We start from the raw sequence: 22,470 nt of genomic DNA, 5'->3' as shown, positions 1-22,470 counted from the left end.
CTGACGAAGACGGACCTTGAAAATATTTAAATATAACTATAGGTAGATTATTTTTTTCATCCGTTAACATATATTATTTTAATAACGGTTCTTGTTTATTAATACTTAGTTATGTCAGGATAAAAATATCGGGTGTGTCGTTCATAATCACATTAAATTCTATCATATGTACTTCATGATATTCTATAGCGAATTGTAAAAAAAATAACATAATCCATTCAGTGGTTTAGCCACAGGACTCATTTTTCGTTTTCATAATTTACAACATCATGTGTAAAGCAGAGATAAAGTTAGGAGTATTGAATGTTTTGATCAGTTGACAGTCTGTTGACTGTCAGTTTTCAAGGGAGAATTTCAGCTGTTTGTAATGACTGACTTCTATATGGTGTTCTAATTTTCGCACATTTTTATTCTATTTAGTTTGTTTGAAAAATGTTTTTTTTATTTTTACGTATTTTTCTTTTTTCTTTGTGTTAATCAACATATATTAACCAGAATATTAACGCATTTCATTTAATGTGATTATGAATGACACACCCGATATAACATTGTGATCCACTGACTAACTTATAACGTCCTATGTGACAACAATAACGGAATTCAAGGTCTTATACGACATAGGACAGAGCTATGTCCATTCCATTGTTAACATAATACCTGTATTTTCCCATACTTACATACCTGCGAATATCATAAGATTATGAATGCGTTACGAAAAATGTAAAGATGGATGCCACGAAGAGATTCGAAAAATATAAAATGTTTTTCAGCTCCCGGCTTTAGGTATCTAAAAGGTAAAACGGGACCTTATAACTAAGACTCCGCTGTCCGTCTGTCCATCCATCTGCCTCCAGGCCCCAGGCTGTATCTCAAGAACCGTGATAGCTAGACAGTTGAAATTGACCGACTCGCACTTGGCCGCTTTTTGATACTTCACATCAATTGTTGGTTTGACTCAGACTTAGCTCGTTTTAGAATTATCAGTACCAAGGACATTTGGGGAACTGTATGGAATAAAACCATGAAATAATACTAGATATTAATTTCAGTACACATTTATTTCTACTTATAATAATGCATCGGTTATTGATATGAAATGTCTACAATGACTGTAAGTGAAGTGTGCGTTTTCAACATTTATTTATACGAAGTTTTGCAAATTCGTTACTGAAGATACTCCATAGTGGTAAATTAGTTAAATATATTATCGGTAAGTTCAATGAATATGAATTATCATGATAGATATGGTTCAAAATTTTGTTCTATGATTTTTTTATTTCTACTAAGTTACTTAGAAACACTATAATACACATAGAAATAGCATAAATTCACGTTTTGCTCATAATTGGGTATCGAACCCAGAAGATATTCTACGGTCGCACTAGCGACCAATAGGCCTTTTGGTTAAAATTGAAATAAATACAATATTTTATAACACGAAGCTGCATAGTATATACAAAGTTATAAGTTACGTATAGACATAACGAAAAGTAACTTTCAAAACACTTTAATTACATTTAAGATAAAACAACGGTTTTAAATAAAATAAACAATGTGACTCACAATTAGGGCTGCCAGATGGCCGGGAAATCCGTGATTGTCCAGGAATTACTAGTCTTGTCCCGTGTCCAGGAATTGCATATTTTAGTCCCGGATTTTCGAATACCGTCATACACTAGCTTTCTTCATTTTGATAATAGTAGCAGGCCGCTTCCCTTCCTTTATTACCCCGCTGCATTGCAATTCTTCGTTTTAAAGAGCCCAGATTTCACAAGTCCTTTGAAAGGACTGCAAAAACAGTCTTCAAACATGCGAATTCTGAATAAAGGCAAAAATTATAGATAGGTATTCTAATTTTTCATATTTTTTTCGTAATCCTCGAATTGTCCCGAAATCGAAATACCTGAATCTGGCAACCCTACTCACAATACAGGTATGCATAAAAATTGTTCAGATTGTGAAAAATATAGAATACAATACACAAAAAATTACATAGTGCCAAAACAAAAATAAAATGAGATCAGCAAAACTCATTCCCTTATATCCCAAAAGATGACATTTACAATTCGATATTATTTGATGTCTCATACTAATCCCATCATTTCTAGTAACCAAGTACAGTTCCCGCCAAACCTTTTTGTCGCCTAGGTACAGTAGACTGCACATTAGTGGTAACTGTCATGCTGCGGGTTGTTCGAAAGAGATACCGCGGCCCTGGTACATAAAAGGCCTATGACGGAACACGACGGTTTTTAGTCAGTAAGAGTCTGACACTCCCTCACCGCTGCTAACCCACAGCGGGAGGGGTCATTTGATGATTTTTGATGTCGGAAAAAAAAAAAAAAAAAAAGTGGTAACTGTCATGCACCTTAACTCAATAGTAATAAGCACGATTTACCTATAAAACTGTTACCACTGACCTGAAGTTGACTGTACATTTCGTCGGGATCTGTGCAAAATCCTATTTTTGGATACTTTTTCTCGGAATATAGTTGACGACCGCCATAGTGCGAGAACTATATAAACTATATAGTCAACTGTTTTACAGCAAGATACGCTCTTTGGTAATCACAATCAGTCTTCACATACATTATCCTTTACATTAAATATTTTACCTAAACACCATCACAATAAGGTACATTTTCCTTCAAAAATCAGTCTCAAGCTAATTCCTTTCCATCCTCTTATAATATTTTTCTTCAGTCCTGCTTTACCGAAAGCAAAAGATGACTTAATTAAATAAAAAAATGCACTTATATTCATAGAAAATATTTACAAGTAAACACGTAGGTTTCATTAATTAATATACCCGTAGTAGGTACTATAGTGATATTAGAAAAAATTACATCATTCGAAATTGAGCTTTGTAATATTTCTACATAAATAACTATATCAAAGATATACAGATAAAATGGCCCACGAAAGTCGGTAGTATATAGCTTTAAATCTTATTGTAGTATATAGCTTTAATATTAACAAAGCGACATGTATTAGGTCAAGTCAGCTACAAAGATCCTAAAATCTCAAATTCAAAGCTCTGTTTTTTCTTCATTCGTAATAGTTGCTCAGGTCTTTGGTAAATCAGAACTTTTATTGCTGCTTTCATGTTGATATCTTCCCATAAAATTCGGTAATATTCACATATGTTTAGGTATTTACCACAAGGGTATTAAAATTCAAAATTCGAGAGAAAATTAGGGCTCTACTCCACATCGATTTTAAGCCTATGTTCAAACCAAACTGACTGTGAGCCGCCGAATAAGAGCAAACATACACAATTTATTTTTCTCTAATCTGAGCGCAAAAGCCGTTTTTATCCTCTAGAGCGGCAAAGTGATTTGAATTTAGAACACCGTGTGCAATACTCCATTTGTGACAATCTTGATAAGACTTTTCAAACAAATACATATTAAACAAATAAACTACTGTTTAAAATAATGATTCAACTAATCAAGTATTTTTTATTATTGTTTTTAGATCGATTTTAACCTGATTTTATTTTTAAACTGTGTTTTTAACTAATTAAACTTAAATAGGTACTTCTTTTTAATTTGATACTCCTATGTGCACGCCATTTTCTTTTTTTGCATTTAGTAATATCCTCGATGAGTTGGGATGAAAAGTTACGTGTTGCACTCGAGTGCAAAGATTTTCACCTTGTGCTCTTTTGATTCCATCGCTATCGCTCGATATTCTAATTTTTGAATCCTTCGCTTGCTCGGCCATCTAAATTGAGCTCGCGGATAAAATGCAACTTTGCACTCTTGTATAACAATTAACTATTATTTCCATACTTATTCACTTTTCCATTCACATCACACCGACTATATGCATAGACGCTGACATTCGGCGGCTGACAGTCAGTTTGGTTTGAACTCGCCAAATAAAGGTACTCTTAATTAAGTTGGTTTAACACTGGCATCAGAAACAGATCTTTCTCGAGAAACCTCATACACTCTAGTAAGTTTAGCTATAAGAGGTTCTACGTGAGTTTCAAGCCATTCATCTCGGCTTCGCTCGCCCGTGATTTGTATGAGACGGTCTGATAGCTCGGCCTTTAGTACCGAAAGTTCTGTTAGTATTCTGAAAAGAATAAATTAATTATTAAACACTGAAAGCTGAAAATTTGCGAGGAAATAATTTGAAATTAATTTTACAAATTCAAAAAATCAGAATATAATAAACCTATCTATGTCATGGGTCTCTTTGTTTCAGAAGGATGACATGAAATGATGATTTCCGGCTGTCATTTGAAAGTCTTTGGCAGTCGTTATGGATAGTTAGAAGCCTGACCAAGACTGGTTTTCTTACTAAAAGATATCGGGTTTTCGGTTAACTGGGTTGAGGAGGTCAGATAGGCAGTCGCTCCTTGTAAAGCACTGGTACTCGGCTGAATCCGGTGACACTAGCATCCAACCCCGATATAATTTTAAAAGGAAAAGGCTAGGCAGATGATGAAACTATAAACATAGTACTTACTGTTGTGTAGCGACCGCAATGCCTTCCACATGCACAGGTATCGTGTACTTGTGTGATATCTGCCACGGATTCAACCAAGTGTTGATCCTGAAATAACATGACATAAACATTCTTATTATTTAAATAAAACTACTTTTACGGATTTTATCGCGTTATATTAATATTATTTAATCCCGACGTTTCGGATCCTTTACAGCATCCATGGTCACGGGCAGACTAAGGTGTTGGTCGTCTTGATATATTAGTTACAAACAGCTACCCTACATTTTGTTGATTATTATTGACAATCCGATTCACGCAAAACGAGCTCACTGTATCCATAGGTCGAGCAGTTGTAGGCTTGGATTTTGATTTAATAGTTTCTATGATGGGATTCCAAGCAGGTGGTATGCACCAGCCATCTTCTCTATTGAAATTTGGATGTTTTTTAATTTCAATAGCCTCGCGAATCATCCTAGGTAGGAATCGGTTTTCTCTTGCAAGGACTTGTGGTTTATCAAATCTGATGTAATGCTGGGCCTTATCTAGTGTGTGTTCACAAACTGCTGACTGTCTGGAACGGCGGTGTTTGACATCGGCGATGTGTTCTTTTACGCGGGTCCCTATGCTAAATAAATAATAAAAATAAATAATAAATAATTTAAATATGTGAAATTAAAAAACATCCAAATTTCAATAGAGAAGATGGCTGGTGCATATTACCTGCTTGGAATCCCATCATAGAAACTATTAAATCAAAATCCAAGCCTACAACTGCTCGACCTATGGATACAGTGAGCTCGTTTTGCGTGAATCGGATTGTCAATAATAATCAACAAAATGTAGGGTAGCTGTTTGTAACTAATATATCAAGACGATCAACACCTTAGTCTGCCCGTGACCATGGATGCTGTAAAGGATCCGAAACGTCGGGATTAAATAATATTAATATAACGCGATAAAATCCGTAAAAGTAGTTTTATTTAAATGTCTAATATTCGCGTAAGTGTCAGAAATCAACATTGTTATTATTATCATAATAAAATTAAATGCATAATTATGCTGTATGGTTTATTAGAATAATACAAGACATAAATACTTGAGAGAAATAAGACCTAGGTTTAGACAAAATTATCCAAGCAGGGAACCGGTAGGAATTAGAGAAATAAGAAAGGACAAAAGAACATGTCCAAGAAAATATTTTCTTAGATCACTAGGAATTGCTTTTCAAATAAAGTTTAAAAAGAAGTTATTAGCATTGATTCAAAAAATTCAAATAAATGTCACACTTTTACAGGCAGTTTCTTCATCAAAAGTAAAAGCCAGTAATGTCATCATGAAGTAAAAGTAACGGTCAAATCATTGATATACGAGAAACCCAAGATGCACACTCAACGTCTCAAAAACGTCCTCACAAAATGAGCGCAACATTCAAAATTGTGCGCTCATTTTCTTTGTCCTAGCCGACCACTTCGGTCGTAAAATTGTATTGCTTTAACTACAGTGCGTTGTAATAACGACTTTGAGCAATTCGCGTAAAGTTGAACTTGCAATAACGTATGCTTGTACCTTACAGAAAGAGACAGAATTAATGTTCGAGGACACTTTCGAGCGTTACTTTTATTCGAGACTATGCATCTTGGGTTTCTGAATATCAATGGGTCAAATTCGTTTTTTCTATTTGTTTTGCTGTTACTTTAGCCTTGAAAAAACGAATTTGACTGTTACTTTTGATGAAGAAACTGGCTGTTAGCCGACTAAAGATATGAATAAATCTTATATAATTCTTTAAAAAAATATATTTTGTAACGCGACAAACAAGACAACGCGCCGGCGCCCCTCCCGCGCATACCAAGCGATGCACCGAGTCCCCGCCTGCCCGCACACCGCATCCCCGCCGTGGCCGTGGTCGCCTATAAAACACCGCGCAGTCACCAGCAACAGCAGTTCACGTTCGGCACGCTCCGGGTACTCTTCGTATCGACCTAGGTCGGTCAGGAGTGCCTCGCTTCTTGCTGGACTTGGACTGGCTGGTGTATTGATTGTTTGGCTGTGTTAGCGCCGCTAGCGGCCTGCAGCCCTTACAGACTTACACCACGCCCTAGGGCATTCCGCGATAGCTAGCCAAACTATTTCGTTGTTAGATCTTTAGCACCAGAATTGTATTAAAGTAACGCTATTCTTTTAACTATTTCATGTACCTATGTGTAAAGACGAGTACTTCAATAAACCTTTGTTCTTTTTTGCATTGTGGGTTTCGTATTTTTATCTCTTTACACACATTCCCCGTTACAATTTTATAAATTAATATAAACTCACAAATCGCTGTTTAGCAGCGAAAGACATCGTTCCCGGATGAATATAAAGGTGTGCACACACCGCGCCAACTCCTCGCCCGGCCACTCTTCCGGAGGCAGGACTTCATTTAGGATCTTAGCTGTAAACATATACATTCATTTTATAGAAATAAAAGAATGATATTTAATAAGTATTTAAGTACCTACCTATGTCTTCAGGATTGAATTTTAAGCAGTGCGCAAAAAACTGGCGGTTCAGAATCAATAACAGAACATATTTGCATCACCGGTGAAATTATTAACTTCTGGCCACAGGACGTGGTGTTCCGTCGCTTCCGCGGATAAGTACCACAGGTTCGTATAGTGATAGAGTACATAGTGAAGTGTTACTAACATAGATTCAAATCAAATCACTCTTTCACTCTAACGGCCCTTTCACACGGCAGTCCAGTTTTTTGCAGGATACCGTTTTTTGCAGGATCCCGTTTGATCGCAAAAGATATTACGACGGGAACAGCAATTTGCAGGATCCTGCATGCGGTTTGCTCGTGTGAACACTAGCATATAATATCTTTTGCGATCAAACGGGATCCTGCAAAAAACGGTATCCTGCAAAAAACTGGACTGCCGTGTGAAAGGGCCGTAAGGTTGGTTGCAAGAGAACCGAAACCTGCCTGGGTTAAGCTTGCCGTTGTGCATAATCTCTCTGTTGCCAGTGTGTCAAAATGTATTTATGTGTGAAATAAAGAATAATAATTTATTAATAGATTTAAGTTTTTATATACTAACAATGTCTGTCTTTTGTAAATTTGACGTTCAAAAAGTGCTGATTTTCAGCCTACTTTGAATAAATGACTTTTGATTTTGATCTATGGGCCAATGCAGCATGAAAATGAAGGCTCACTGACTTGCGGCGCGTGCGGCCGCGTCAGCTCGCGAGCGGTGCGGAGTCGCCGCGACAGCGCCGCACTTACTGACACCAAAACACAACTCTACATCTAAAAAACTAGCCAAGTGAGAGTCGGACTGGCACACGAAGGGTTCCGTATTATTATTTATAAACGTTCCACGTTTGTTGTATGGGAGCCCCCCGAAATATTTATTTTATTATAGTTTTTAATATTTGTTGTTATAGCGGCAACATAAATACATCATCTGTGAAAATTTCAATTCTCTAACTATCACGGTTTATGAGATACAGCCTGGTGACAGAAGGACGGATGGACGGACAGAGAAGCGAAAACAATAGGGTCCTGTTTTACCCTTTGGGTACGGAACCCTAATATACGTATCTATAAAACTTACTAGCTTCTGTCCACGGTTTCACTCGCGTCCCGGATGGGGAAAAAAACTATCATATGTCCTTTTCCCGGGTCTAAACTTCGTCTCCTGCAATTTTTAACGGTTCAGCCATTCTTTAGTTATAAAATGTGTAACTAACACGACTTTCTTTTACATACAATATAGATTTAACTATAAGTTGACAAAGTTTGCGCACTGAATAAAATACAATCTTGTATATAGATACATATCATGCATTTGATAAAAATAGTCTTGTAATGAGGGTTTTCTAAAATGGCGTCCACGAGGTGGCAGCACTGAGTCGTCAGGTCCAGGTAACTGTCAAAGTGCTTATCTTTACTATGAATAGTGAACGATTTTAGTTTTTTTTTTATTTTATAATTAAAGCACTGCATTGTTTTACTATTGAGGTTGAGTAAATAAAAAAAACTAAATCATATTGTGTTAACAAATTTTTCAACAAGCTTTTCCTTAGTACCAGTGACTTTTGTACCCTCTCTCTTAGCTCAATTTTTAGTTCGGAAACCTTATTCTGACCGTAGTCCATAATAAAATCAATAACACTTCCAATATAACAGAATTTCAATAAACAATAAGTTCGGACCCTACAATTCCATACTATTTGACAGCTGTTTGGACCTGACGCATACGAAGCGCCGCCTGGCAGCAGAAAAAGTATCGAAAACCCTCATTAATTATGTACAATTTAAATATAAAATATGGAAAATGTACATGCTCAAAATATGTACCTACCTCTGTAAAAGTCTACAACTATAACACTTCAATGAGTATCTCTAAGCATAGGTATATAGAAGAAGAAGGATAAAAACAACACAAACAAACACATAAACTATATTATGCATACAAATTATATCGGGTGTGTCGTACCTAATCACATTAAATCTATCTATAATCATATAGATACTTTATGAATTTTTTACAATACTTTTGCTTAATTCTAAATAAGTGCTGATTGCTGATGCATGATTTGCCTGAAATAGGTAAAACCTGTGTCTCAGGCATTCAGGTATCAAAACCGACATAAAATCTAAAAAGTCAAACCTACCAAAAATTCTATTATCAAATACGATAGGGCTCTTGAGACTTTCTGTTTTCCTGCTTTCAATCGTAGTGCCATTTGACGTACAAAATAAATAACATCGAGTAATTGTATCATGCATTAGGTAAATAAGAAATATTAATACTAAAAGAAACAAGATCCTATAATTTGCCTATAAGCGAAATAAATAATACGTCTATTAATTACCATTAATTAATGCATTTTATCATTCAGCATTACATAAAAAAAACCTATTTATTAAGACTAAAATGATTTCCGAATACAACATAATCATGCATATAAAATTATAACCGATACTCTACTAAATTGATAGCACATCAAAAACGGCTGAAGCAAAATTGATGCACCTGGATCAAAGTAGTAGGTAAGCACAGAGACGGGCTTCTTTCGAAATAAACGCTTCGTTATGAATCGGGCGTACCCTGTCGGACCAAACAGAGTACAAAGTATGTCGTTTTGACATAAATTATACATAATCTATACTAATATTATAAAACTGGGCCCGATTCTGCTAAGTTAATAATGTCAAAATTGTATAGAAATTGAATCGCAATAGCAGTTTTAACTATAGCGGGCATTCTGCTACTAATATAAGACCAATAGTATTCCAATGACATTCGATTAGTTTGCGATTGGTCTGCCATTTGTAGTTAGCACGGTAGTTTGCTCTACAATAATATTGTAATCGTAAATAATTTGCAGACGATTCATAATTAAATCACAGAAACGGATAAAAACGATTTAAGAGAAAAAATTGAGGTAAAAAAATCTTTAAAAACAAGCTTTTATTTAAATGCGCTAAAAATAAAAAAATAAACTTTTACTGTAACTTTACTGATTTAAGTTTTAAAAGCTTGTCGCGAGATTTAAGTACTCGTATTTACTTTCTTAGTAAAATCGCGACAAGCTTTTAAAACATAAATCAGTAAAGTTACAGTAAAAGTTTATTTTTTTTATTTTTAGCGCATTTAAATAAAAGCTTGTTTTTAAAGATTTTTTTACCTCAAATTATTTTATACTTTTTAGTTTTGATTTGGTAAAGTGCACTTTATTTTACTTGCCTGTCATTGGATACCCATATGGATGGGATTGAAAAAAATAGGTTATTAAATTCTTGACCGTTATTTGAAGCTTACTAGTTTGAGATAGGCACCTACGTGTTTTCCGCTTTTATCTCCGTCCTTTTCTACCCCATATCTTGCATCTCTCTCGCACACCGACCAGTTTCACTCCCCACCAGGCAGGAGGCGACGAGTGTTCTCGGCGGCCACAGTTCGTCATTGGCGTCTTGTTTTCCGCCCGAGAAGGTTGTCTAACCAACCGCTGTAGTATTTCGTTGAAAAATAAACTCAGTGCTCTCGCAGAACACAGGTGAGTTTATAATATTTTTTATACAATTTGTTAACGGTTTTACCGTTCGATATTCGATTTTGCGAAATCAAGTGTTAATATTTTGTACATCTACCCCTTTTTTGTCACGAGTTTCTTCCGTGTACTTTTTTTTCAGTAATTTGTTTTCAGAATGAGTGACTTATAAAGCAAATACAGATGCGGTAAATAATAAAGCTACCACAGCCCGTGCACGTGACTATGGAAAAGAAAGCAAGCCCGAAGTTCCTAAGGCACCTGTGGCCCTAGTTCAATCCTGCAAGGCGTTCAACGGTTTGACAAAAAAGAATGGTGTGAGGTGCGGTCCAACCAGCATCTCCTTAGTTCGGACTGATCACTACCGCACTTGAAGAGGGCTGATGGTGTCAAGAAAGCTTTTCGGCCTTGAAAGACTTGGTACGCTCCCCTCGGACTACCAGTAAGTCTGTTAGCCACCTCCCATGGGGGTCGGCTCATTATCACGGCGTGTGATGGTTTTCGGCCTTGAAAGACTTGGTACGCTCCCCTCGGACTGCCAGTAAGTCTGTTAGCCACCCCCCGTAGGGGTCGGCTCATTATCTCGGCGTGTGATGCTTTTCGGCCTTGAAAGACTTGGTACGCTCCCCTCGGACTGCCAGTAAGTCTGTTAGCCACCCCCCGTAGGGGTCGGCTCATTATCTCGGCGTGTGATGCTTTTCGGCCTTGAAAGACTTGGTACGCTCCGCCTAGGACTGCCAGTAAGTATGTTAGCCACCCCCCACAGGGGTTGGCTCATTTTCACGGACCCGCGCAGGGTACCAATCTTGCATGTTGCGAGACGCAGCATCATTACAAAGTGGGGACCAGTAAGTATACTAGCCACCCCACAGGGGTCGTTTCATTATCACGGACCCGCGCAGGGTACCAATCTTGCATTTTGCGAGTCGCAGCATCATTACAAAGCAGGGACCAGTAAGTATACTAGCCACCCCCCGCAGGGGTCGGCTCATTATCACGGACCCTCGCAGGGTACCAATCATGCATGTTGCGGGTCGTACCATCATTGCAATCTACCCTCGCAGGGTGGCTTTTTGGATCGACTTTCGAAGAGTCGCCATTATAACCTTCCCTCGAAGGGAAATGGTAATCACACTCACGCTGAATGGCGTGTGACGCAAAACTCTAAAAGCTCCCTTGGGATATCACGAGTAAATTACAATAGGAACCATGTCCAACAGAGGAAACAGAAAGCGTCCAGGACCGCAGGCGGACTTTGATGCGTCCAACAAGGCACGTAAGTTATGACTTTCCAGGCGGGTTGCCTAACATTATATCAAGACCAATGGAAAGAAATGGGAGCTCCGCCTTTCTTGTCAAAAATAATAACTGGGTATCGCATACCATTGGCCAAGAGCCACCTTTGATAGATAATGCCAGATTTGACCAGAGAGTCCAAAGAGATGGATGTCGTCATATCCCAAATGATAAAACAAAAAGTTCTATTGATAGCTGCAAATTCTGCCAGCTTTCTTTCCAATATGTTTCTTGTGCCCAAAAGGCGACGGAAAGAACCGTCCAATACTCAATCTCAAGGTTCTCAACAAGTTCATAATTACGGAACCCTTCAGTTTAATAAATGTTTTTCGGGTGCTAGAGTTTCTTCAGAAAGACGAATGGCTGTGCAAGTGGATCTCGCCCAGGCTTACTTCTACCTTCCGGTAGCCGGAGGTCACAGACATGTTCTTCGACTAGTATACAGAAGAAGACTGCTTCAGATTACGTGCCTACCATTTGGCTTAAGCACGGCACCCAAGACCTTCGCCACAGTGACCAATTTGGGTGGCTCAAACTTTGAAAACTCAAGGGTTACTTATAATTGTGTATCTCGATTTTCTGGTGGCTCACCAAGATATATTTGCCTACTTTGGGATCATTTGCACCACGTTTTGGATGGCAAGTGAATAAATCGCAAGCATTATCAACAAGATAATGACAAAACGCACTACGTGACAAACAGCACGACAAACTTAGAAGACCTGCATAGCTTGATAGGACTTTTAAACTTCGCAAGTTTTCGTTGTTCCATACGGCAGACTGCATTACCGGGCTCTCCTCACTTTCCTCAATGCAGTGTTGAACAGCAATCTATACCTACCCTATTCATGGAACCGTGAGCGAAACGGTGAACAAACCATAAAAAGGGTTCTTATAAGTCACGATTGAAGTAATGATCATATTTTATAAAAATAACTACGAAAGTAATATACTGACAACATTAGAAATGATATTTTAGAACGATGTCTGTGGAACTTATGCAATCTTTTCAAACTTATTTGAAATCAAATATGTATAATAAAGGCCGTAAATTATTTTCTTAATTTTAATGAAATATGTAGTAAATCGTTTACATGTAAAATGAACCTAGAAGTCTTGACTGTCATACATAGAACCCTACTTAATTGAAGACCACGATACTAAGAACATTTTACATAAAAATGTGACGTTTTTGTCATCGGTCGGGTTATACCCACCATTTTGAAAAAGTGTCATTCTTTGGTTACATTGTGGGCTCACGGCTCGGTGAATGGAGTATAGCAATGTTGAACCTACCAGCAGATGCCTTAGCAGATCTAAAGTGGTGGCTGGTCAGCTGCCACCAAACCTTGGATATTCATTCGCCACTTCCCTGTCACCTTATAACCACGGACGCCTCCGATGTAGGATGGGGGCACAACTGAACGGAACTCCCGTAATGGGTTCATGGAACGAGAGAGAAAAAGGCTTTCACTGCGATCTGAAAGAGATGCTTGCAGTATTAACTGGAAAATCACGGCAAGTTGCTAAAGAGATCAACAGCCATTTTTCAATGCAAAAATGGGACTGTGGTGTCATATCTAAGAAATCAAGGTGGCACCCGATCAAGGAGCCTACCGAACTTGACGTACAGAGTATTCAGTTATCTTGAGCTGTATCAAATCTATCACGTCGTGAATCATATACCAGCCCTATTCAACAGTCAGGCAGACCATCTCTCCCGACACAAACCTCCACCGGAGTGGCATCTTGTATCAGCAGTGGACCTACTTGCCTCGAAGCGAGCCCAGGGACACATAGTTGTGTACTACGTGCCCCTAGATCTGAAGGACCCGAAAGCGGGGTTCCACGATGCCTTTTTCTCAAGTTTTGACTTACCCGCTAGCATGGGTATTACCGCCACCTTACCTTATACCGTAGGTCCTCAGTCATCTCAATTCAGGAACGGGAGTTAATCTCATAGTAGTTCCTTCGGTGGCACCAGGTATTTTGGCGAGCAGATTTGAAGTCCCGATCATTAGCAGTACCCTACACACTGATGAACCTCGAGCAGAAACCGATAGACACAGCAACGGGGATACCCCCTGCCAAGGTCAGGGAAATGGGGGGGGAGAGGGACAAGGAGTCTCTCCGACTGAAGTCTTCTTCAATCCACACGCAACACTTATCAATCAGCTTGGAGTCGATGGTTAAATTGGGGCGAAAAGTATGAAATTGGATCCTATGAATCCTTGAATCCCTATTTGGACCTATACTTACCCAATTTTTAGCAGACTTACACATAGTAAATAAACTAACATACAATACTATTTTATTACACAAGTCAGTTATAGCTACACTATGCAATGCAGAAACCACTGGAGAGCTAGGTTCACACGTTCTAGTCGGACACAATTTAAAATCAATAGCGCTGAGCAAACCTGTTCCCCGGGAAGCCGTCCATCTGGAATAATGACCAATTGGTAACCTACTTAAGTGCAGTAAACGTAGACGAGAATAATCCATTTGCAACTTCCAGGCACACTGCTGCTCTTTCTTTTGCTAGCTTGTTTCGGAAAGGCGAGTCCATGATCTTTCCTTGCTTGCAATAGTCCCAGAACATTTCAAAAACAACAAAGATAATTTAATCTTATGGCCAGTCTTTGGCTCTAAGACCGACAGTTCTAGTCATAGGCAGTCGGGTTGTTGTTTGATGGATAATCAGGAAAATATAAATCTAAGTCCAGTGTATTGGGTCAGAAAGACTAAAGCCTTGTTAGAAGATAGACGGACATCGGCTAATTCCTTAAATTTATTTATATCCGTTAGAGGCCAACCAAAGGCAGGCACCCGAACGATGATGCGGGTGGATTAAGACATTGTTAAAAGAGGCAGGAATAACTACAACCCCAGGAAGCTTCCACTCGGCGGTAGCGTCAAAATCTGTGTTGACAATATACTTTTGGACGATATATTAGCAAAGGGTAATTGGCGATCAGGCAATACATTTGCCCATTTTTACAGAAGGGAAAGATACCCACTAAATAGAAGTAGCAAGTTATCTCGATTATTTAATTAATCCAGCTGATTAATGTCTATATTTTTGTTACTATTGTTATTAAGAAGTATCGCAATGTTTTAGTTAATTACTATTAGAAAATGAAATCAATTTTGCTTTTGTTCTTGCATCTCTCTTTTAATTTTTATTACTCATCCTTCGAGCCCATTTCCCAACTATGTTGGGGTCGGCTTCCAGTCTAACAGGATGTAGCTGAGTACCAGTACCAGTTAACTTTGATTACATTAGTATTCCAGGACGCAATACACATACTTACATGTGATTACTCGTGTACCTAAGTACCTATTTACATACACAATTTCATTGTGCTTTTGCTCACATTGGCGTCCACTTCCACCAGGCGATAACAAACACGTCTCAAACTAGTAAGCTTCAAATAACGGTCAAGAATTTAATAGCAGCGTTTTACCTGAAATAAAACGCATATTAAATACTTACCTTATTTGAAGCTTACATTTTAATTTCTGCCTGGTGTTTTCGACTCAATGACGAACTGTGGCCGCCGAGAACACTCGTCGCCTCCTGCCTGGTGGGGAGTGAAACTGGTCGGTGTGCGAGAGAGATGCAAGATATGGGGTAGAAAAGGACGGAGATAAAAGCGGAAAACACGTAGGTGCCTATCTCAAACTAGTAAGCTTCAAATAAGGTAAGTATTTAATATGCGTTTTATTTCAGGTAAAACGCTGCTATTCACCATTTTGTAGCGGCTGCCATCTTGGATTTTTATTTCGTAAAGTGCAATGTGTTCTACTAGTCAATCCCTTTCATTTGATACCCATATTGTATAGGTACTTTAAAAATAACTAGTCCGCCATCTTGTATATTTAGCCATGTTGGATTTAGGATAACGTCACATAGCTTAACATGCATGAAGAAAGTTTAGCTTGGCGCGATGGTGACCGAGCGCACTTTCCTACTAGTTATAGGATATGGTAAAAGTTAAAGTCTTGGATTATAAAGGAATTAGCTATATTAATTCACTATATCACTTAGTAACAAGAAATGGTAAAAAATATATAAACTTATACACAATTATTGGTAAAATATGGTAAAATGGTATGGTATGGTTATGGTAATGAGAACGTGTTGTCTCTCTGACGAGATCTTGGTGCGAACTGCCCCACATTTCGGTAAAACGAGCGAATGTGGATATTTGCCTTCTAAGCAATTATGCATTTTCGCTGAGTGTTCGATTTAAACTCGAACAATGCATTGTCATCCAAACTAAACATGTATGCAAAATTGCAGCTCAATCGGTTGAGGGCAAGTGCTTTAAAATTGAGTTGTAAAATTCCACCCGAACACACATAGTTACATACATACATACATACATTGCAAGTTAAATAAAAGCTTGTAAAAAGCTTGTAAAAATAGCGGAATGCCACATACGCTTCGATCGTAATTGGATCTCAGTAAAATTAGTAGAAACGCGCCCGTGTTCCGATTTGAAAAATTCTTTCAGTTTTAGATAGTCCATTTGTCGAGGAAGGATGTAGGCTATACTTTGTATCCGGGTTCATGCAGAGGTTCCCACGGGATGCGGATGAAACCGCTGGCAGACGCTAGTTAGCTTACACGTTTAGTTCCTAACATTTTGTTTAGGTTATGGTTTTAGTAGTGTCCATCTACTCCTAGTATCCATCTATTAAAGTATTAATAAAACCCATTGTGCATCATCATTCTCATCATCATCCTCCTGCCCTTATCCCAATTTTTATACCATAAAACCATTTGTGCAATTTAAACAAGGCATTAACTTACTAAGTAATGTTCCCTCTCTCAAAATAATACCACTCGGTTAGACTGGTGTCAGATTTACTGGCTTCTGACTACCCGTAACGACTTCCAAAGATGTACCATCCGAAACACAGTCATTGGTGTCTAAGATATTCTTATGCCGGAACCACACTTCGCTATGCGTTATTTGTTATGCGACTACGCTGTATTCGCTCAAATATTTGTTGTTATGTGAGCGAACAACAAACAAGGCAATCACATTTCGTACCGTTGTGCTTATTTGCTATTTGCGGGCAAATATAGTAAATATAGACGAACGAACCCTCCAAACTTCGTCGTATGTATAGCGAAGTGTGGTTCCGGCGTTAGAAAGTACATATATAAACTTGGAAAATATATAAAGTTATAAATAAAATAATGAATGAAGTAATAATAATAATGATTGAGTACATACTGGCGGGCAGGCCGTGCGCGAGGCAGAGGATGCGCAGGCAGCTGGCGAGGCACGGCAGCGACACCGGGAGCAGCTCGCATAGTGTCGCGTAGTGGTCGTATCTGTACACAATCATTATTTTAAAACGACTACAAAAGGTAAATATTTCAATAAACTAACCAAAGCTTTAAAAAATAATGAAAATTAATGACTTACCGATGCCACTGACAAAGGTTTAAAAAGTAAATTAAAATTGGTTCTGAGAAATAGTAACAGGATTTTGAATTCTAATCACCATAGACGGATAGTTCTCGCCAAGCTTTTAATGATTCGGACCCTTACGAATTGCGTTACGTTGAGCAGAAATCGTTTTTAGGAGGATGGGCCAAATATGCATACTGTTGGTCGGAATTTAATTGCAGACCGCCATTTGACTTTTGCGAAAACTGTATGCAAATTATCAATTGACTTACTGAGCGGATTTAACTGACGCATATTGTTAACATATATTCTTGATTTACCATATTCCTGACCAGAAATGTACAGCTTTATCCAATTTTGCTAGACATTTTCGAAGGTAAAACCGTCCTCAACAAAGAGTTCATGATAAAGACATTAAAGTTCAATTCAATACCTGGACCATCCAGTGAGTATGATGCCCTGGAACTTAATGCGGTCGGCGTAATCCTTGAACTGAGTCGCCCACGCCTCCTGGTTCGTGATGTAGCGGGTCACTGGGGAAAGTATCTGGAAATAAGAGTTAAAGAAATATATAAATAATCTGTTTAAAAATACTTAAATATGAAAAGCCATACCACTCACTGATTAAATACGGAAAATCGCAAGAACTATAATTGGAATGTATGTTCCTATACTATGGTTTAGAATAGAAAGATCAGCTAAGAACGGATTTTACAACACTCCTAATCTCAGAATGCTAAGTCAATGAGCTACTGAAATGATGTGAAAAAATATTTCAGTGTTACACAGCCCGTTTATCGCGGAAGGCTAGATGCGCAGATTAGGTACTGAAACCGCGCGGAACAGCTACTCATATAATATTAAAACTGCATAACCTGACTGCTACCATTAGCTCCTTTAAACGCAGACCCGCCCCACAGCTTCGGGAACAGCCTGGCATAAGTATCCCACAGTTCCTTCTTAATGTTAAACGAGTCACTCGGGTTGTAGTGCCAGAACACCGGCTCTACTAGCTCTCCTAGTTCATATTCTGAAATTAACAATATATATAATGAGTGAGAAAGAAATGTATACTAAAAACGTACTTGACATGGTTAAATTCAATCTAACCGCCTTTACATATTGGCGTATTTTCTCCCAGCGGAAAACCGCCAATCTAGGACTTAAATGTCACCCAAGTTTAATCAAATCAGGGAAAATAAAAAGGCAGCTTATTTAAACTACATATTTTCGTATAATATTTATCCAAAATCAATATAAAATAAAAAAAAACATTTATTCAAACTTGGCTGCAAGACAGCACTTTTTGAACGTCAGGAATTTCCAAAACGCCCACCCTTCACCACTTTCTATGTGTTTTTGCTAGGAAGAAGTGGCGCAACAAACTCTAAGCATGCTCAGCAACACATTTCTGTCTGTAGGTTAGCGGAACCTTAAACATTGTTTGATATGTAAATTTGTATACAATGTAATTTGTATATTACAATAGAGGACAATATGCAATATTTACATAAAATTACAGTAAAAATGATTTATACACCACATGCTAGCTAGCACTGACCCTACATGCCTTAACTAACTCAAGCATTGAAAAAGTTTGATGAAAAGAAAATTATAGCCTCCAATTATTTACCTACTCTAACTACTAACGATAGGTTATAAAGGAGTGCCCACCTACAAGTGCTATTCCTTTGTAAACTACTAAATTAGTAAATTACCGCTCAGCCAGAATATAAGTAAAATAAAAAGAGTTTACAAAATTAAAAAATTCTATAAAGTAAACTTAGTTTTTTATTCAAGTTAATGTGTCTTTCATCATATTTCAACTGCAAAAATGGCGTTGAAAAAAATGCCCACAGCTAAAAGAGTTGAAATACTCGGATGTAACGAAGTTGTTATATTTCCTTTACCTTTCAGCACCTCTGGGTTCATAGTCCTCATCATATCGTCCCACATAAGCACCTTCATATCAGGTCTCTTCTCTTTGATGTACAAGATTCACATGGTCCAAGTATAGTGAAGGGTTGCCATACAGACCCTTAAGAATACTTTATAAACACAAGCAGCCTTAATACAAAAACTTAAACATCTATTGAACACTTGTCTAAAAAAAGTGTGGCTGCAAAAGGGATATTATTTCAACTGCATAATCTGTAACTTTTTTAGAAAAGTGTCCAAAAGACGTTTAAAAGTTTTTATGGTACGATGGTAATCTTTTACCTTTCAGCATCTCTGGGTTCATGGTCCTCATCATATCGTCCCACATTAGAACCTTGATATCAGGTCTCTTCTCTTTGATGTACAAGACTAGATCCTTCACATGGTCCAAGTATAGTGAGGGGTTGCCATGCTTGTGGCTCGCAGCTTTCTCCCGACACGTGGGGCAGAGTGCCCAGTACCATACCTGGAATTGAATAGAAGTTAATTTTTATTTCTGTTGGAATTATGTTCTCAATATTATTATCGTTCTGTTGTGTAAGTAATTAGGAAAATTGAAAATCGCTGTTAGCGATAGACTAGTAGAGTTTGTGAATAGAGCAGTCATTTTGGAGGACATAGATATAGAAATATTGATTTCTGATATTATTTTCAATTGCCTTTGAATTCAGAATGTTACTAGCTAGTCTACAAAGGGACGCCTTAGTTTGCCAGTGATTATAGTTCGGCCATTCAGAGAATGCGTTCCTGACACGTCGCGATTGAACTGACGACGTAACTTTGCAATGGCGTTGCAGTTACGATAAAAATATTTTTGCTGGTTGTTTACCGTTTTAACAATTGAGGAGCATTAAAACAACATTATTATATCAATAATCAATGAATGTAGTTACGTCGTCAGTTCAATCGCGACGTGTCAGGAACGCATTCTCTGAATGGCCGAACTATAATCAACTGCGGAAGGTAGAACTAGAAGAAAGGAGAAGGTGAAACTAAGAGACTCCTAAGTTTCACTGAATTACCTTCCGCAAATGGATAAAAAGTAGCTTAGGAATTTGTTATTCTGATATGTAGGTAAGCTACATGTCTGCTAAGTTTCATAGAAATCCATATAGTAGTTGTTTTCATGGATCATCACATAATATGTACATACAAACTTTCGCATTAGTATATACTTATAATATTAGTAAAAATAAATGGACTGTTGGAAAATAAACAACAATGTCCTTACCTCATCAGCCCCAATATGCAGGTACTTAGCATCCGGCTGCGCCTCCAACACTTGGTCTATGATCTCCCTCACTAACGCTTGAGATTGAGGCTTGGTCGGGCACAGAACTGACGGTGAGCGCTCATTCTCTCTGAGGTCACGGAACGCTTGGTGTTTTAGCACAAACTCCATGTGCCCTATTGTTTGGATTAGTTGGATCTGTAAGTATATTTTTATTAGGATTACTTTAGGAAATGTTAATTGTCATCGCGAATAAGAAACAAAGCAGAAAAGACAATTTCTCACAGAAAATATAATGAAACCAAATAATATAGATCAGATAGGTAACTACTTCATTCAAAAACCTACAGCTTTTTCATTCAGCTGCATCCAATAACAGTCACACTAAATTAGAAGCCTTCTTACCAAGTAACAGCTGAATAATTACATTGGATTTTTGCAAGGCATGTCCCACAAATAGCGCATAAGGAATGCCTCGGCTTGAGGTGTGCATGTTGAAATATTATACCTACATAATGATTGACACAACATCATCATTTGCAGTGCATGCCTCAAAAAGTCTGGATATTACTTTATACTTACAGCCTCCATCTCACAATCCCTAGCCATCTGCAGTATCTGCATGACTTCGTCCATGCTGTACATGTTGTCTCCGCCACTGTTGGTCACACTACCAATGTCGGCTAAGTTTCCTGTGTATGGGAATGTGTCTTCCCATTCGAGGAGTATGCCGTCAGCTCCCCATGTTCTCATAAGTACCATTACCTAGTAAAGAAAATATTGGGTCACTGGGTCATCTTAGTTTGAATAAAGAGAACCTGAAGATCAGACTAACTATTGTTGTTTTGTCAGTGACTGAACATTGGTTCACTCAGAAACAATAATTTTACAACCATTCCTGAACAATCCTTTCCAAACTAATAATATAAATTCATAGTTAGTAATAATTTAGCACAGAACCGGGATTATCCCTAGGTAGATTGCTCTAGTGTTTGCAGGGATCATGGTCAATCTTGTGTCCCGACTCCATTACAGTTGTCTCAAAAGGGCTTCAACGTTTAGGCTTTAGCCCCATGGTAGCCTTCCAAAAATTACGGGACCTTATAGTCCCTCTAGTCTGGTAAAGACATACAAATAAATACTTATAATTTTCACTACAACGCCAAGACCAGAAAGATGCAGATGGGACTATGTGAAACAGCTTCAGCATAATCTTTTTTCAGAGAGCTAGTCTATGAGCTATTCATCAACACTTTTTTACAATAAATATATTAAAATTTTACAATTGACAATCTTACCTTCTCCAGATATTCCACTCTCAATGGAGCACCCTTCAAATCCAAATGCACTATTCTAGAACCAACACAATATTCGTCAGACAGTAAAATACTAAAGATGTTTTATTTTCAAATAACTATGAAATTGAAACCTTATATTAATTCGTACTAATAACAAGGAGCAATAAGCTTAGTAAAGATGTTATTTACCTCTTCATTTTTAATTAAATTCTCTTAAATTCGTTGTTTTTACAATGAGAATATTAAAAATTTGTTTGCACTAAGAATTGTTATCATTATACAATTTTTCGGCCTGAATTTACCATCACAAGACACATATATGAATATGAATGTTGAAATAGTTATATATTAATATCGTTTGATCACTTAATTTAACGATTAAAAAGATACATTTCCGAATAGGTAGCGAATATTTTCAATTTTTCACCATTCAGCCAGCAATCAAAGCAATATTATTGATTTTCTTATCTATGACACTGACATGACAGAGACAAAATGACATTTACAAAAAATGTTGTCATATTAGAAATGTTTCCACATTTAAAGGTACAATTGTACGAATAAGTGTAATAAGTATAAGTAATTATTATTGTTACAGGGGGCACCGGGTATATTTTTTACGAGAAGCTGCAGCGTTATATTATTACATTGTGCCATTCTACGTGACGCGGAGCATATCGCATGTCACTTATTATGTCTTTTACTATGAAGGCAGCACTTAGTCACAACCTCTTCACACTGGCTAATGTGGCCTTCGCAATTCTACGAAGTTGTT

At 37.6% G+C, this 22,470-nt stretch overlaps 1 protein-coding gene across 1 annotated transcript; it reads right to left on the bottom strand.

Annotated features, from left to right (window-relative positions):
* Nucleotides 1-2,365: 2,365 nt before the first annotated feature.
* On the bottom strand, nucleotides 2,366-22,143 carry LOC124632967 (hexosaminidase D-like). The gene is made up of 11 exons (XM_047168016.1): nucleotides 21,885-22,143; nucleotides 21,696-21,750; nucleotides 20,980-21,162; nucleotides 20,398-20,595; nucleotides 19,449-19,632; nucleotides 18,104-18,258; nucleotides 17,662-17,774; nucleotides 17,049-17,149; nucleotides 6,778-6,895; nucleotides 4,480-4,566; nucleotides 2,366-4,083 (listed from the first exon to the last, which is right to left on the bottom strand). The coding sequence occupies exons 1-11, from the start codon at nucleotides 21,890-21,892 to the stop codon at nucleotides 3,900-3,902; spliced, it is 1,386 nt and encodes a 461-aa protein (XP_047023972.1). The 5' UTR covers nucleotides 21,893-22,143; the 3' UTR covers nucleotides 2,366-3,899.
* Nucleotides 22,144-22,470: the final 327 nt, after the last annotated feature.

Source organism: Helicoverpa zea, chromosome 9 (genome assembly GCF_022581195.2).
Source record: "Helicoverpa zea isolate HzStark_Cry1AcR chromosome 9, ilHelZeax1.1, whole genome shotgun sequence".
Classification (NCBI taxonomy): Eukaryota; Metazoa; Arthropoda; class Insecta; order Lepidoptera; family Noctuidae; genus Helicoverpa; species Helicoverpa zea.
This window is presented reverse-complemented; position numbering and strand designations above follow the sequence as displayed.